General features: G+C 33.3%; 1 protein-coding gene across 1 annotated transcript in view; it reads right to left on the bottom strand.

The window, feature by feature from the left end:
* The window catches only part of LOC109844929 (fructose-bisphosphate aldolase 3, chloroplastic), a 15,366-nt gene extending 3,020 nt beyond the window's left edge, over positions 1-12,346 (bottom strand). Inside the window, exons 1-2 of the mRNA XM_020414104.1 lie at positions 12,130-12,346; positions 107-376 (exon numbers count right to left, since the gene is read on the bottom strand). Coding sequence (XP_020269693.1) covers positions 107-376; positions 12,130-12,222 — 363 coding nt within the window. The 5' untranslated portion in view covers positions 12,223-12,346. The remainder of the gene's footprint in view (positions 1-106; positions 377-12,129) is intronic.

Here is a 14,318-nt window from a genome sequence, read left to right as displayed (position 1 = left end):
TGCCCCCCCCCCCCCCGCCCCGCCTTGAAAGCATTTTTTGCCAATTTGAAGTAATCCTTAGAAAGCCAAAATAAGAATCAGGCAAGACAGAGTAGCACTAAATCACCTTATCAACTTTAATACCAGGCACAACTTTCTGATCACGCAAGCAATCCACAAACTTCTTCCCATCAGTTGTAGACTGATAAAGTGTTTCCTCAAAGAGAATGGCACCAGAAATATATTCACCCAAGCCAGGAGTAGTCAACAAAAGCTGTCTGTAAGCTTGGCGATTAGATTCTGTGTTGTCCAAACCAATGGAGGCAAGCCTCTTACCACATGTGGCGTTGGATTCATCAATTGCAAGAATTCCACGTCCAGGGGAAGCAACAGTTTTCTATAAATAAAAGATAGAAAGATAAAAGCATGAGAGTTAGAGGTAATAAAGGACACAAACTGAAATAACTGTTTTAACATAAATAGTTACAAACCCATACGCACAACCAATTGAAGTTTAAAACAGAATTGTTCTGGATAAATCAATCATTTTAGTTTGGAGTGTAGCGTACCAAAAGAGCTCTTTAGTTGGTTGCATGACGGATTAAGAGAGCTCCAAGTACCCATTAACTTAACTAAAGATAACATACAGAACTTTGCATTTATTGGATTTTACTGTTGACCATTCATCTGAATTTATATCTTTAAGATGAAGTATGCAAATGATAGCACATGACAGAAGAATAAAGTCAAAGTACAAACAGAAAGGCATGTATTATGTGGAAGAATCGAAGTATTGGATGCATTATATTATTATAAATTAAACCAAAAAGAACTACAAGACCTAAGAATTTTACTTACAATAGCATAAAAGTAGTCAAGTAAAAATCAATACTGTCATCCGAGCTGTTTGGACTAGTTCATAACCAAAATTTCTAATGATAATTAATGAAAAAAATTAAGAATGGGATAAATTTTAAAGTATTCTGCCGCAATTTAGAGTGAGACTCCTGTGAAAACTACCTTCCTTCTAGACAGACCAACTCAATCACATTGAGGCTTTAACCTAAATGACAACCCGTGCTCCACCCAACATAATACCGAGTTACAAACTGAAAGAAGGATTCAAACATTCATCCCCATGATGAATAAGATTCTCACGTCCAAAAAAATGGATTGTCATAATTCCTCAAGGCTTAGAGGCTTCTTTGATATTTTACTATGTGATTATGACTGTTTTCCTTCATAAGAGAACTAACACATGTTCATAATGTTAAAAACAATGGCTGTTTGGTAATAATTCCTTCCTCCCTCCCTCCTTCCCTCTCTTGACTACTACACGTATACTCCTTTCACCAAAAGAACCCTAGAAGTTTATAATGAATTAGGAGAGAGAGAATTTCCAGCATTGGGCTGTAATGGTAACTCTCAAGAATAGATAGCAAATTTGACAAGTTTCAGGAAAATTGTAGGCGTCACAATTACCTGGGTCATTGACTTAATGGGAAGAGTTAGGAGGAGTTATACAGTAACTCCAGCCAACTCTATTTAACAAACAGAACTGTAGAAGATGCACTGTGTTGTTTTTATTTTCTTTCCTGTATAACTCATACAATGGATGCTTAATCACAAAAATTAATTATCACATTAAGCTTATAATTGTTGAATCAAGATACTTTACTCTTAATAGTATTTCCATTCCGTTTCCTAATTCCTATGTTATTAAATATATAACAGATAACAAAAAAGGCTAAGTTATTCAGAGTTACAGGATCATTGTATTACTAATATATCATATCAATAATTCAATATACCTATTTTCCTTGATTGGTTACATATAATGTGCAACAGATAGCAATTTTGGAGAACATTTCTGAATTTTGGAGAACATTTCTGACAAATGATGTCACTTATGCAAACACTAAATCCCAAGAATATATGAGATATATAATATTATAATATATTTATCAACAATCAGCAAAATCCTGATACTTTCATACAGAAGGCTGATGTCTATGGTAATATTATAATATATTTATCAACCCTCCTCTTTTATCCTGTCCCAAACAAAGATAAAGGAGAAGGGCAGGTAGCCGATAGCCAGTGTAAAACATAGTCGGATCCACATGAAAAATGAATCCTATAAAATACTCGTTGGGGCGTCCCCACCGTGACGTGTTGCATTGATGTCACCCCGATGCAATGATAAGAAAGGGTGGTTTGCTAGGGCATCCCCAAAAGCAATGCGTTAGATCGATGTCACCCCGATGTAATGACAAGTATGCAAGGGTGTTCTAAGAATCTACAATTCTCTAGTAGGTTGCCAAATAATATTAGGCATAGACTAGAACATCATAAAAGGAAAAATAGTAGGAGATTTTTACAGAAGAATAAATTAGGTTAGCTACTTGGAATATAAGTACACTTACCGAAAAGACGATGGAACTAGTACATGTCATGCTTAGAAGAAAGATAAGTATAATTTGTTTACAAGAAACTAAATGGATAAGTATAAAATCTAGAGAAATTGAAAAGACTAGATATAAGCTTTAGTACACGAGAAAAGAGAAGAATAGGAACAGAGTAGGAGTTCTTGTAGATAACATAATAAAAGAATGTGTTGTAGATGTAAAAAAGAGTTGGAGATAGAATAGTACGAATTAAAGTTGTATTAGGTGTAGAGATTATTAATATTATTAGTGCTTACATACCACAAGTAGACTTGCCTGAGAGTACTAAAAGGGAATTTTGAGATAGCTTAGATGAATTGGTACAAGAAATCACATTAGGAGAGAAATTCTTTATAAGAGGAGATCTTAATGGCATGTTGTTAGAATAATAATGGATATGAGAGGATACATGAAGGTTTCGGGTATGGAGATCAACTCAGATAAGAACGATGTGGGAGAATCAATTTTAAAGTATGCAACATCATATGATTTGATAATAACAAATACACTTCTTAGAAAAAGAAATGAATACTTAATAACCTTTAAAAGTAAATTTAATAGTAGTCAAATAGGCTTTTTTCTTACTAGAAGGACGGATAGGTTAACATGCAAAGATTGTAAAATTATACTGGAAGAGAGTTTAACTACACAACACAGGTTGATTGTATTAGACATATCTATTAACAAGTGGAGTAAAAAAACCAACATGAACAACAGACTAAGAACTAAATGGTGGAATTTAAAAAGAGAGAATTTAATGCATTTTAAGGATAAAATGATGAAAGAAGATATATAGAATATAAATAATGAGACTAATATTATGTAGAATAACATAGCTTCTTGTATTAGGAAGGTGACCAAAGATATACTAGGAGAATCTAAAAGGTATAAATCAAACGGTAAGGAGAATTGGTGGTGGAATAATAGTGTGCAAAATGTTATTAGAGAGAAGAAAATTTTATATAAAAAGTTAAAAAAAATATAGGAGCAGGGAAAACTTGGAGAAATATAAGCTAGCAATGAAGCAAAAAGAGTGGTTAGTGAGAATAAATACAAAGTTTATGAAAATTTCTATAAGCAGTTAGAATCTAAGGAGGGAGAGAATGATATATAAGCTTACTAAGATTAGAGAAAGGAAGAGTAGGAATTTGGATAATATTAGGTGTATTAAAAGCTAAATCAAAGAGTTTTAGTGATCGACGAGGAAATAAAAGAGAGGTGGATGAGTTACTTTCATCAATTGCTTAATGATAACCAAACAAGTGAACAAAATAGAGAATTTGACCATATACATATAGTGAATGACATGAACTATAGATACTATCGAAAAATTAGGATTAGCGAAGTTAAAGATGCTCTAAAAAATGAAAAGAGAAAAGCCGTAGGACTGGATAGTATCCTTATTGAAGTTTAGAGATGTCTTGAAGATATAGGCTTAGGATGGTTAACTAAATTACTTAATAAGTTTATCGAGACGAAGAAAATGTCTGATGAGTGAAGGAATAGTATTTTGATACCAATATATAAAAATAAAGGAGATATACAAGGTTATTCAAATTATCGTGGCATAAAACTCATGAGTTATACTATAAAACTTTGGGAGATGGTAATTGAGCAAAGACTAAAAAATGAGACAAGTATATCTAAACATTAATTTGGTTTTATGCCTGGGAGGTCAACTATAGAACCTATACATATTTTGAGATGATTGATGGAGAGATATAGAGAAGAGAAAGGATCTACATATGGCTTTCTTTGATCTAAAAAAAGGTTATGATAAGGTGTCAAGAGAGGTAATTTGGTGGGTTTTAAAAAAACATGTAACAACCATTGTTGGATATACCTTGCATTTTTTCAGTCTATCTTTGGTCTGTAAATGTTTTATGTTGTTTTGAAACTTGACCTATAAATTCCTATTCATTTCCGGACATCCTTCTTCCTAATGTTAGTTTTTGGCCTATTATTGAATAAAATTGTTTTCTTTCCTTTGGACCCACATCTGAATTTTCTTATTCTTTTCTTAGATGATGTTACCTTAAGGTCCACAAACATTATTAGGGATAAAATGTTTCTGTCACAGATTTGTTATGTTAATGAATTAGGGCCCAAATGCTACAGGCCCATATTATGTCATGAATTTGATTTCAGATAAAGATCTCTACGTTTTAAATCCTTAACCTCTTAACCAAATATCCCTATTCTTAAAAAATCTCAACAACTTCCTTGTTTCCCTCCCTATCTGCACTACCTCCTCAAATCTCTCTATTCTTGCCGTTATTTATTCGTGTGGGAAAAAAATAGTGAGAACAGAAGTTTTTCTAGCTCGGCAACAAGAGAGAAAGAGGAGGAAATTCGGTTATAGGGACTTGATATCAATTGGATCGAGTGCAGGAAAGCTTTCATTTCTTCTCTGCTTGGTGTTGTTTACTCATCCCTTATTTTAATCTTACTTTCTTTATGATCCTTTCACTCGAAAATTCTTTCAAGCATCTGATCTGAAATTTCTATTTGTTATCTTACTCCTATTCATGCATGATTTATAAACAAACATCCAAACCTATTTTTCCATAAGGGGCTGTTTGTTTGCCTAAAAAAAGAGGGAAATCAAATAAAAGGAAACCTATTTCTAAGAAAAATAGGTTTTGGGATTGTTTGGTGGGCTAAAAAAAGAAGGAAATCAAAGAAATGGAGATGAGATGAGATGAGTTGTCACCTTATTATAGGATGATGTGAGTGATTTTTTAAGAAAACTTATTTTGATGTTGTTTGGTTGGCGAGTGATTTTTTAAGAAAACTTATTTTGATGTTGTTTGGTTGGCGGAAAAAATAAGAAAATGAATTATAAGAAACCTATTTCTTGTAATAGGTTGTTAGGTTGTTTTCTTTTGTTTGGTTATTTCTTAAAAATAAGAAAATAGATGAGATGAGATGAGTTATCATTATATTATTGGATGATGTGACTCACACTTAAGGAAATTGTTTTCCTAGTTTTTTGGGAGGAAAACAAAGAAATGAAATGTTAATGAGATGAGATGAGTTGTCACAATCTTATTGGATGATGAGAGTGATTTTTAAATATGAGATGAAATGAGTTGAGTGATGTTGACATGTTGTGGATGAAAATAATATTTTATTAGATATGGTGGATGTGATGGATGAGTTGTTGAATGAAAATAATATTTTATTAGCTGTGGTGGATGAATTGTTGGATAAAAATAATATTTTATTAGATGTTGTGGGTGAGTTTTAGTGATGAAAATGTGTGAAATTGTACTTTTTGAGATTTCTTGGTTTTCATTTCTATTTTTTGGTTTTTTAGGAAATAACCAAACAGGCCCTAAGCATACATCTATAGGTAATTTGACTTAATGAATTCAAGACTTATCATGATTCGATTGAACATCTAGTACCTTTTTTTATTAATCTTTATCTTGGTTCATTAGTTGTTAGAGAGAAATATGTCATACACAAGCCAAAGGATTTTTGTTCACTCTATGAAAGTTTGATGGCAAGAGCTGTAAATAGATTGAAGTTTGGGTCCAAGTTTGTAGTCCTTTTTTTCTCGTTCCTATACAACTATTGGTTATATCCATGTACACAAGACTGGTATGATCGGTATAAGTTTTATATATATATATAGAGAAAATCTTATGTCAACTTAAGTGGATAGAAAATAGTCATCCACCAACTTTTTTATCCATTAATGTTGCCTTGGGATCTATGAAATATATGAAGAGTCTTTTGAGATTTGTGCTTCTCTTGATGACACAAATCTAAATGCAAGATGAGTGGATAAAAAGTTTGGTGGACAAGACCTCCTATCCACTTAAGTTGACATAAGCTCATATCTCTCTCTCTATATATATATATATATATCTATATATATATATATAGAGAGAGAGAGAGAGAATATATATATATACTCTCTCTCTATAGAGAGAGAGAGTATATATATATATTCTCTCTCTCTCTATATATATATATAGATAGAGAGAGAGAGACCTAAAAGTGTAGTACCATGTATGTAAAACTATTGGTTATTATTGAATTTTATCTGCTTGTTTCATTTTAGGTTCAACACATTAGCTAGTTACCCCAATAAACATAATTATAATATGGTCTATATGAGTTCTTTTGGTAGCTTTTGTCAATTATTTCTTTTGTGTGAACTTTGCGAATGCTACTGCAACCTTTATACTATTTCTTATATATCCTACTATTTTAATGGCATACTATACTTCCATGAAGTTGACCAATTCTTAGTTAAAGGTAATGAGTATTGTTTGACTATGGTTTTTTTTTCTTTGGCTTACATGTACGTCATGAGTGTGAATGATACATATAGTTGATTTTATTAAGTGGTTATCTATGTCTTCTGATGCACATGTTACTACACAATGAAGAACACTTTACTCTTTAGCTTGCATTTATACAAGTTTTACAGGACACTGTGTTGAGCTGACATAACAAAGTTTTCCTTCACAATTGAGATTTCATGCTACATGTAATTTATTCTATAACATTAAAATATTTAAATATTTTGACTTGCAGACTAGTAGAGGATCTTATTTGTATAGGTTATTAAATCAAAATAATGGGTCTGATTTATTTTAAGTGGATCTACACTATATATTATCCTTATATAAACATTTTATTTTCATAAATCCAATCGCTTTCCTAAAGAGTAAGTATTTTCTAGAAATTATTCAAATACAAGATTTGATTCTTTTTCAACCAATAAACTTTTGATCAATGAACCAAAATTTTGTCCTAACCACTTAGATACTTGTTTTTAATCACTTTAATTTGTTTTAAAATAAAGTGCTTCTAAATTGTGATTACTTTAGGCTCACTTAATTATTTTCAAATTGAAGTTCTTGGATATGTTTTAAGACCGGTTGAGGACATATTTGTATTAGACACAATGTCTGGATGGAGTAGATTGTCACTGTTAATGTAGTATGCTTTTTATGTCAGATAGTTTGGCATGTACACTGAATATGAGACTCTTGCTTGATCACTTAGTGCAACAGATAGGACAGACTGTGCATGAAGCCGGTTCCCGAGAAAATATGATCCATAAGCGTGATATCATAGTATGGCTATATCCTCGACATCGACATCCCGATGTGAGGCTTTCCTTGGCTACTGTTACTATAGCATCGACGAGACGATGCACATTCTTTGAGTAGACATATTCCAGACCATGATTATCTTTCATAGTTTTACGGAAACTATTCCACAGTAACACTGTGGTTAGTGCACAACATTTCATCATAGTCACTTTAACAAGTTGGCAAATACAGGGTTTTAATAAGGGGGAATTAGAGGGGGGATACACTGTATATAAGTGGTTTAATGCCCATACATGCTATACTGAGTTATATACACATTATGAAGGGCCAAGGGCTAACACCTGTCATGAAGACATGTTCCCGGGATATGTTATGGGAAAACTGACTTATATACATAGAAATATCCACCTCTAGCTCAAATAAGACAAATAAAAGATAATAACACTTTTGTTTATTGCTGGATAGTCTAGACTTGTAGTTGTTTGTACAATTGACTTTTCTGAACTGACATGTACTCTTATGATATTCATCTTCAGAGTGTTGTTATTTGAAATGTATAAATGTAGTGTTTCCTTTACATGTTGTACCTTTTGCTTATAAATGCAGTTCAATTTGAATATCTTACTCTTACTTCTTGTCTCACACCTTGAAGCTAGTATCTATTTTATACATACTTCTTTGTCTTCTAAATTTCCCACTACGACATCATCCCGTCTATTCTGATGCTAATTAGTGTATCTTGAACTATTTCTACTTTTTACTATTAGTTCATGCATATTGTTCGCATACATTTTCTTATTCTATATATTTTCTTTGGAACACTTGTCGGATTGCTCTAACAATCGTGGAATTTGTCCTCCAGCTTTTAGGTGGTGGAATGTTACATGAATGGACCAGGTTATGTAGATGGACCAATTGGGGATGCAGCTAAAAGATAAAATCCAGATACTTGATATTTGGTGCAGTTTGTATCAGTTGAGTTGGTGTTGCTAGTGAGAAATATGTACTTTAGGATTTCTGTATATTTTATTGAAGAGAGTTCATTATTTGATGTATAGATATTGCATCTGGGTTTCGGGTTTCAATAACTACAGTGGATTGGTTGGACATTTAAGAGAGTTATTGGTGCTGAATATTTTTTTGGCTTTATTTAAATGTAAAGATATTTTAGAAATTCCTGTTTTCTATTACGAATGATAATTCTTAAAGATTATATTTTTCTACTGGTCTAGAGGTGTTACTGTAGATATGAGAGAGGGGTTCACTCTCTATAGTTACACTGCCGGCCGAGTCACCTGTCCTTCATGTGCATTTTTGGGACCGGCGCGTGACAAAACATGTATCTAGTTTATATATCGATGTGATTAAAGATATGTATGATAAAGTAATAACTAGAGTACGAACTAATAAATGAGAGACTAGAGTACGAACTAATAAATGAGAGACTAAGTCATTTCCTATTACCATAGGTTTTACACCAAGGGTCCACCTTAAGCCCTTACCTTTTTGCATTAGTTATGGACCAATTTACTAAGCACCCTCAGGATGAAATCTCATGATGTATGTTATTTGCAGATGATATAGTATTAGTTGACGAAACTAGAAGAGGAATAATTTCTAAAGTAGAAAGATAGAGACAAGCTCTTGAATCTAAAGGTTCTAGAATTAGTAGAACAAAAACAGAATATATAGAGTGCATTTTTAGTAAAACTAAGAAAAAAAGAGCCTATAATGCATATTGATAGTTAAGAAATACCTAAAAGTATTCATTTTCACTATTTAGAATCAATCATTAGGCATGATAGTGAGATAGATGACGATGTTGTACATCAAATTAAAACGGGATGGTTGAAATAGAGGAGTACCTCGGGAGTCTTATGTGATCATAAAATACCAATAAAACTAAAGGAAAAATTCTATAGGACGGTTATAAGACTAACTATGCATTATGGGTCCAAGTGCTGGGCAATTAAAAACATGTGCAAAAATGAGTGTAGTAGAAATGAAAATGTTGCGATGATCTTGTGGATATACATTAAAAGATTAGATAGGAAATGAGTGCATCCATAGTACATTGAGGTTGCTCCTTTTGAGGATAAAATGAGAAAAAATAGATTATGATGGTTTGGTTATGTACAATGAAGACCTCTTAGTGCACTGGTTAGAAAAAGTGATAATATTATAGTTAATGGGCTAGGAGATCTATAGGTAGACCTAAAAAGACTTGATTGGAAGTAGTTAGGATGGATATGATTATGACTAACTTAACGAATGAGATAACCCATAACAGAATAGGATAGAAAAATAGGTTTCAAGTAGTCGACCATAAACATTTGAGATAAATGCTTTGTTGTTGTTGTATGTACTGTAACTTTGATTTAACTTGATGATTTGTTCTCCAATAGAGACTTGAGAAACCAATTCATCCTATGACAATATCAACAATAATAAAGCTTTTATCCTAAATTTTTGGGGTCGGCTATATGAATCCCTATGTTACCTGGGTACTGCTATCATGAAGGCATACCCGTACCCAATGTTTTAAATGTCGGATGTCGGGTTCATGTCGGTTGGCCAAAATTCATGTCGGATAGCGGAAATCGGGGATATATCGGGGACATGAAAAAAATATCGGATTGCCATATCGGATAGGTTGATATAATATCATAAATAGAATCTTCACATACATGATAATTATATTGTCTAAACATATAAAAAAGTACATAACTTATTGATGTTAAGATCACTAACCAATTGTAGACACCTGATTTCCGAGTCGGGTTTTTCAAACTTGACCCAATAAGCTTAAAACCGCTTTTTCTGAAATTTGGCCGATATTTCTTGGCCGCAATGGCGCCCGACATACCCGATATTTTCCGACATGTCCCCGACATGACCTCAGAAACGCAATACGCATTGAAATGAAGGATATCGTGGCGGATAGGGTATAAATCCGCCATATCGGCCGCCATGTCCAAATACGTGTCAGTATTTAAAACACTGCCCGTACCAAAATACGTATCAGTACCCAAAATTCATGGCAGCCGATATTTAAAACACTGTCCGTACCAAATACGTATCAGTACCCAAATTTCATGGACACTCTGGATATACGCATACATTTATTTAGACATGTACCAACTATTTGATATATGTTTTAATTTAAAAGTATTGTCATAAACTTCTTGGACGCATATGCGATAATTCACATCCACTTCTTGGAACTCGTTAGACATGGGTCGAGTTCATTTCAGCACATACCCAAGTTCAAAACTATGATTTGAAAGGGTCATTTGAGTGTCTAATTCAAAAATGAGTAGTTCCCAACTTATAATAATCAACATAATAAAAGAAACTTAAAAGTGTGATTGGAACTTAATTCTAATAACACATGAATTAAAAAACACTAATGATCTCATGTAAATTATTAATTTCAATTTCAATAGATATATATACACACATATATAATAAAAGAAACTTAAAAGTGTGATTGGAATTTAGTTCTAATAACACATGATTTAAAAAACACTAATGATCTCATGTAAATTATTAATTTTAATATATATATATATATATATATATATATATATACACTGTATAGTTGTACCCTACATTTTACAAGTTTGTCATGTCCCATACTGATACCTACACCCATGTTGTTACCCGTTTCAATGCCATTTCGATGAATCCTATTATAACATTTCCATCTTTTTCTATTAAGGGTCATGTCCTCCGTTAAGTTAACAATAATCATATCTTTCTCAATTGTTTCTAACCAAGTCCTCTTGTCTTCTTTGCCTTGTTAACTATACTCTAATGATTTCTTCTGATTGGTGCATTTAATGACCACCCTTGTACATGACCAAACCATCTCCTCCATCCATTCTCTTTGTACATCCTCCATATGAGCAACAACTGAACTCCTGCAAACACACTCATTCCTTATCCTATTACTTAACATTACATCTACAAGACCTGTGCAAGGTTCTCATTTATGCTATCCCCACTTTTTTCCCTTTTTTTTAATTGCTGTCCAACCTTTTGATCCATAACACATCGTTGGTCTTCTATGATTTTCTTCTTTCGATCTCAAGAGGTATTTCACTCTTAGATATTTTTGAGCATCAACATGTATGATACTCTCATCTCTTTACGATTTACTGAATTACATTTCATGTTTTAACATAGTCGTGATTAACATATCCTAGTAGGTCATGAAACATTCAAAACTTTAGTTCAAACAGACAAGCACTGATAACGAAAATTGGATAATAATATTTAGTAAACAACACCTTATAACATAAGGTACTAACCGATACATACACAATTTAAGAAAAATGAAGAAACTACAGAAAGGACGTAAAAGTCAATACCTTTTTACTACTCACTAAGGACATAAAAGTCAATACCTTTTTACTACTCGCTATAACAAACATTCTAACTGGTTGGCTTATAACTTTGCGTTTGAGAGAGATCTGAGCTAGAATTAGACAACAAGTAAAATCACATCAAAGAATCAATCTTTTCAATCAATTCAGAATTCCAAGGACCATAATTAGCGAGATCACAGCAATCACAACAAATGATCACTAAAATTTAGTCTAGAGTTGGAGTTTTAGACTAATTACAGCGGTCTTGACGAGCTCGTCAGCATACGATCCAGCCCTAATAGGCATCGCCACGCGTCTCGCCGGCAACGAACGGATCTTTAGAGACGCCATTGATTTCTCTCTCTAGGGACTTTCTCCCTCCACGAGCAGGCGAAGGGGCAGAGAGAGAGAGAGGGAGAGAGAATTAACAGGAGGTGGTTTCGGCAATTCTCTCGTCAACTCCGTCTGAGAAGATTCCAAGGTCAACGTGGCTGTTTTGGAAAGAACAATTTTTCAAAACAGCCTCATTTAGATTTTTATTTTTCAAAATCAACTGTTTTTTCTTTTATTTATCAAAACCGACCCGATTTTGTGATTAACAGTCTAATTACTATCCTAAATAGTCGGGGTTGCCAACCCCGACTATTTAGGACATTAATTTTTAGGGTTTAAAGTCTTTAATTAGGGTTTAACACTATCCTAAATAGTCGGGGTTGGCAACCCCGACTATTTAGGATAGTAATTAGCCTGCTAATCACAAAATCGGGTCGGTTATGATAAATAAAAGAAAAATCGGTCGATTTTGAAAAATAAAAAACTAAATGGGTCTGTTTTGAAAAATTGTTCGTTTTGGAAATGGTTGTGGAATGACATTTTTACCCTGCCTATTTAACTATGCAACTTTTTTTTTTGTTTTTTGCCCTTTTTATGAGAGGGAGTGATATTATAGCCTCTTAAATCTTAGAAATGCCATAGAAGTCCCTCAAATCCTACAAAGTTCTTATACCTTAAAAATTTCATATATGATCCCTCAAGTCCTATAAAGTCTTGCAAAATAATCTTTATGTTAGTTTTTTAGTTTAGAATCTAACCATGGCCGAGTTAACTCCTAAGTTTTTCAATCCTTGAATTAGAATGAAAGAGGTAAAAGTCACTTCTCTAATGTTTTAAACATTAGGGAAGAAAGATGATAGATATGTTATAGAAGAAATTTAGGAGCATTATATAGATTTAGAGGATTAAGACTATTCTAAAGCTTAGCATTGGGTTAGGGTTCTTGTTGAACATTTGGAGAAGAAGAACTCAAGTGAACTTTGGTTTTTAAAAAGTGGGTATTTAGTTTTAAACCTGTTAAGAAACGAGTTTGGATAATATAATTGAGGGGTGAAATGGTCGATTTTTCCTCCAATTTTGGGTAATATAATTGAGGGGTGAAATGGTTGGATTTGAGGGAATATAACCCTCAAATTTGACGTAAGTAAACCAGAGGGCCATATCGCAAGGCATTCGAGGAAGCAATATGCTCTTTCCAAGATTTAAGGGATTAATATAAAATTATTGAAGATATAAGGGACTAATATCTAAAAACCATTTTTAAATATATCTCCTTATCTTCTACATTTAGAAGAACCTCTTTTCAAGTCGTTTAAGTTGCCTTAAGTCTCAAAAACAAGTGTTATTAAATAATAGTAGGTTTGCCAGAAAATATCTGTAAATATGGTTAAGGATATGATTATATAGTGAAATATCTTGATCCATATCTAAAATATTTGAATATATGTTGACTATACGTTGCTTTTTCTATTTATAGTTAGTTGCAATTGTTTTAATCATTGTGTTATGGTAATTCACCATCTAAAGACAAAAATATCGAGAAGCTATGTCTTCATAGGCCCAAAAGAACTATGGCCCAAACCAGCTTAGCGGCCCAAAGCCCAACCAAGAACAAATCTATCGACCAGCAGAGCAAACGAGTCATCTTTACAGACACGAAGTGCGGGATCAGTCGTCCCCTCATAATCGAGATGACTCCTCAAGTGTCCACCTGCCCCATGGTCGAGACGACTCCTCAAACAGTCGGCTCGACTATCTACTCGGCAGTCTACACGGCCATAAGCTCGTTCGACTGTCTGGTCGGCAAATCATAGGGACGATTCAAAAACTGACCCGTCTCTACTGAGGGGATAATATCCAACTAAGCTCTCTTCAGATATATATCAATCGACACTACAGTATTGATCGGTCCTATCAAGATCTCAACTCTGACAAATCTAGTGTGTAAACAGCTTACTCTGCTCACAAGTCACTTCCTAGAGATTACTAAGATATTCTCTCATGTGCTCGAATGACTTCCCTCCTAGTCGCTAGCCAACATCTGTAAAGCGAATGATGACTAAGCAGCCGGCCTATCTTCTGTCATGCCTCGTCTGTCAAATCCGGGATCTTAT

This window comes from Asparagus officinalis, chromosome 6, assembly GCF_001876935.1.
Source record: "Asparagus officinalis chromosome 6, Aspof.V1, whole genome shotgun sequence".
NCBI lineage: Eukaryota > Viridiplantae > Streptophyta > Magnoliopsida > Asparagales > Asparagaceae > Asparagus > Asparagus officinalis.
The sequence above is the reverse complement of the archived record's forward strand: the minus strand, read 5'-3'. Positions and strand labels throughout refer to the sequence as shown.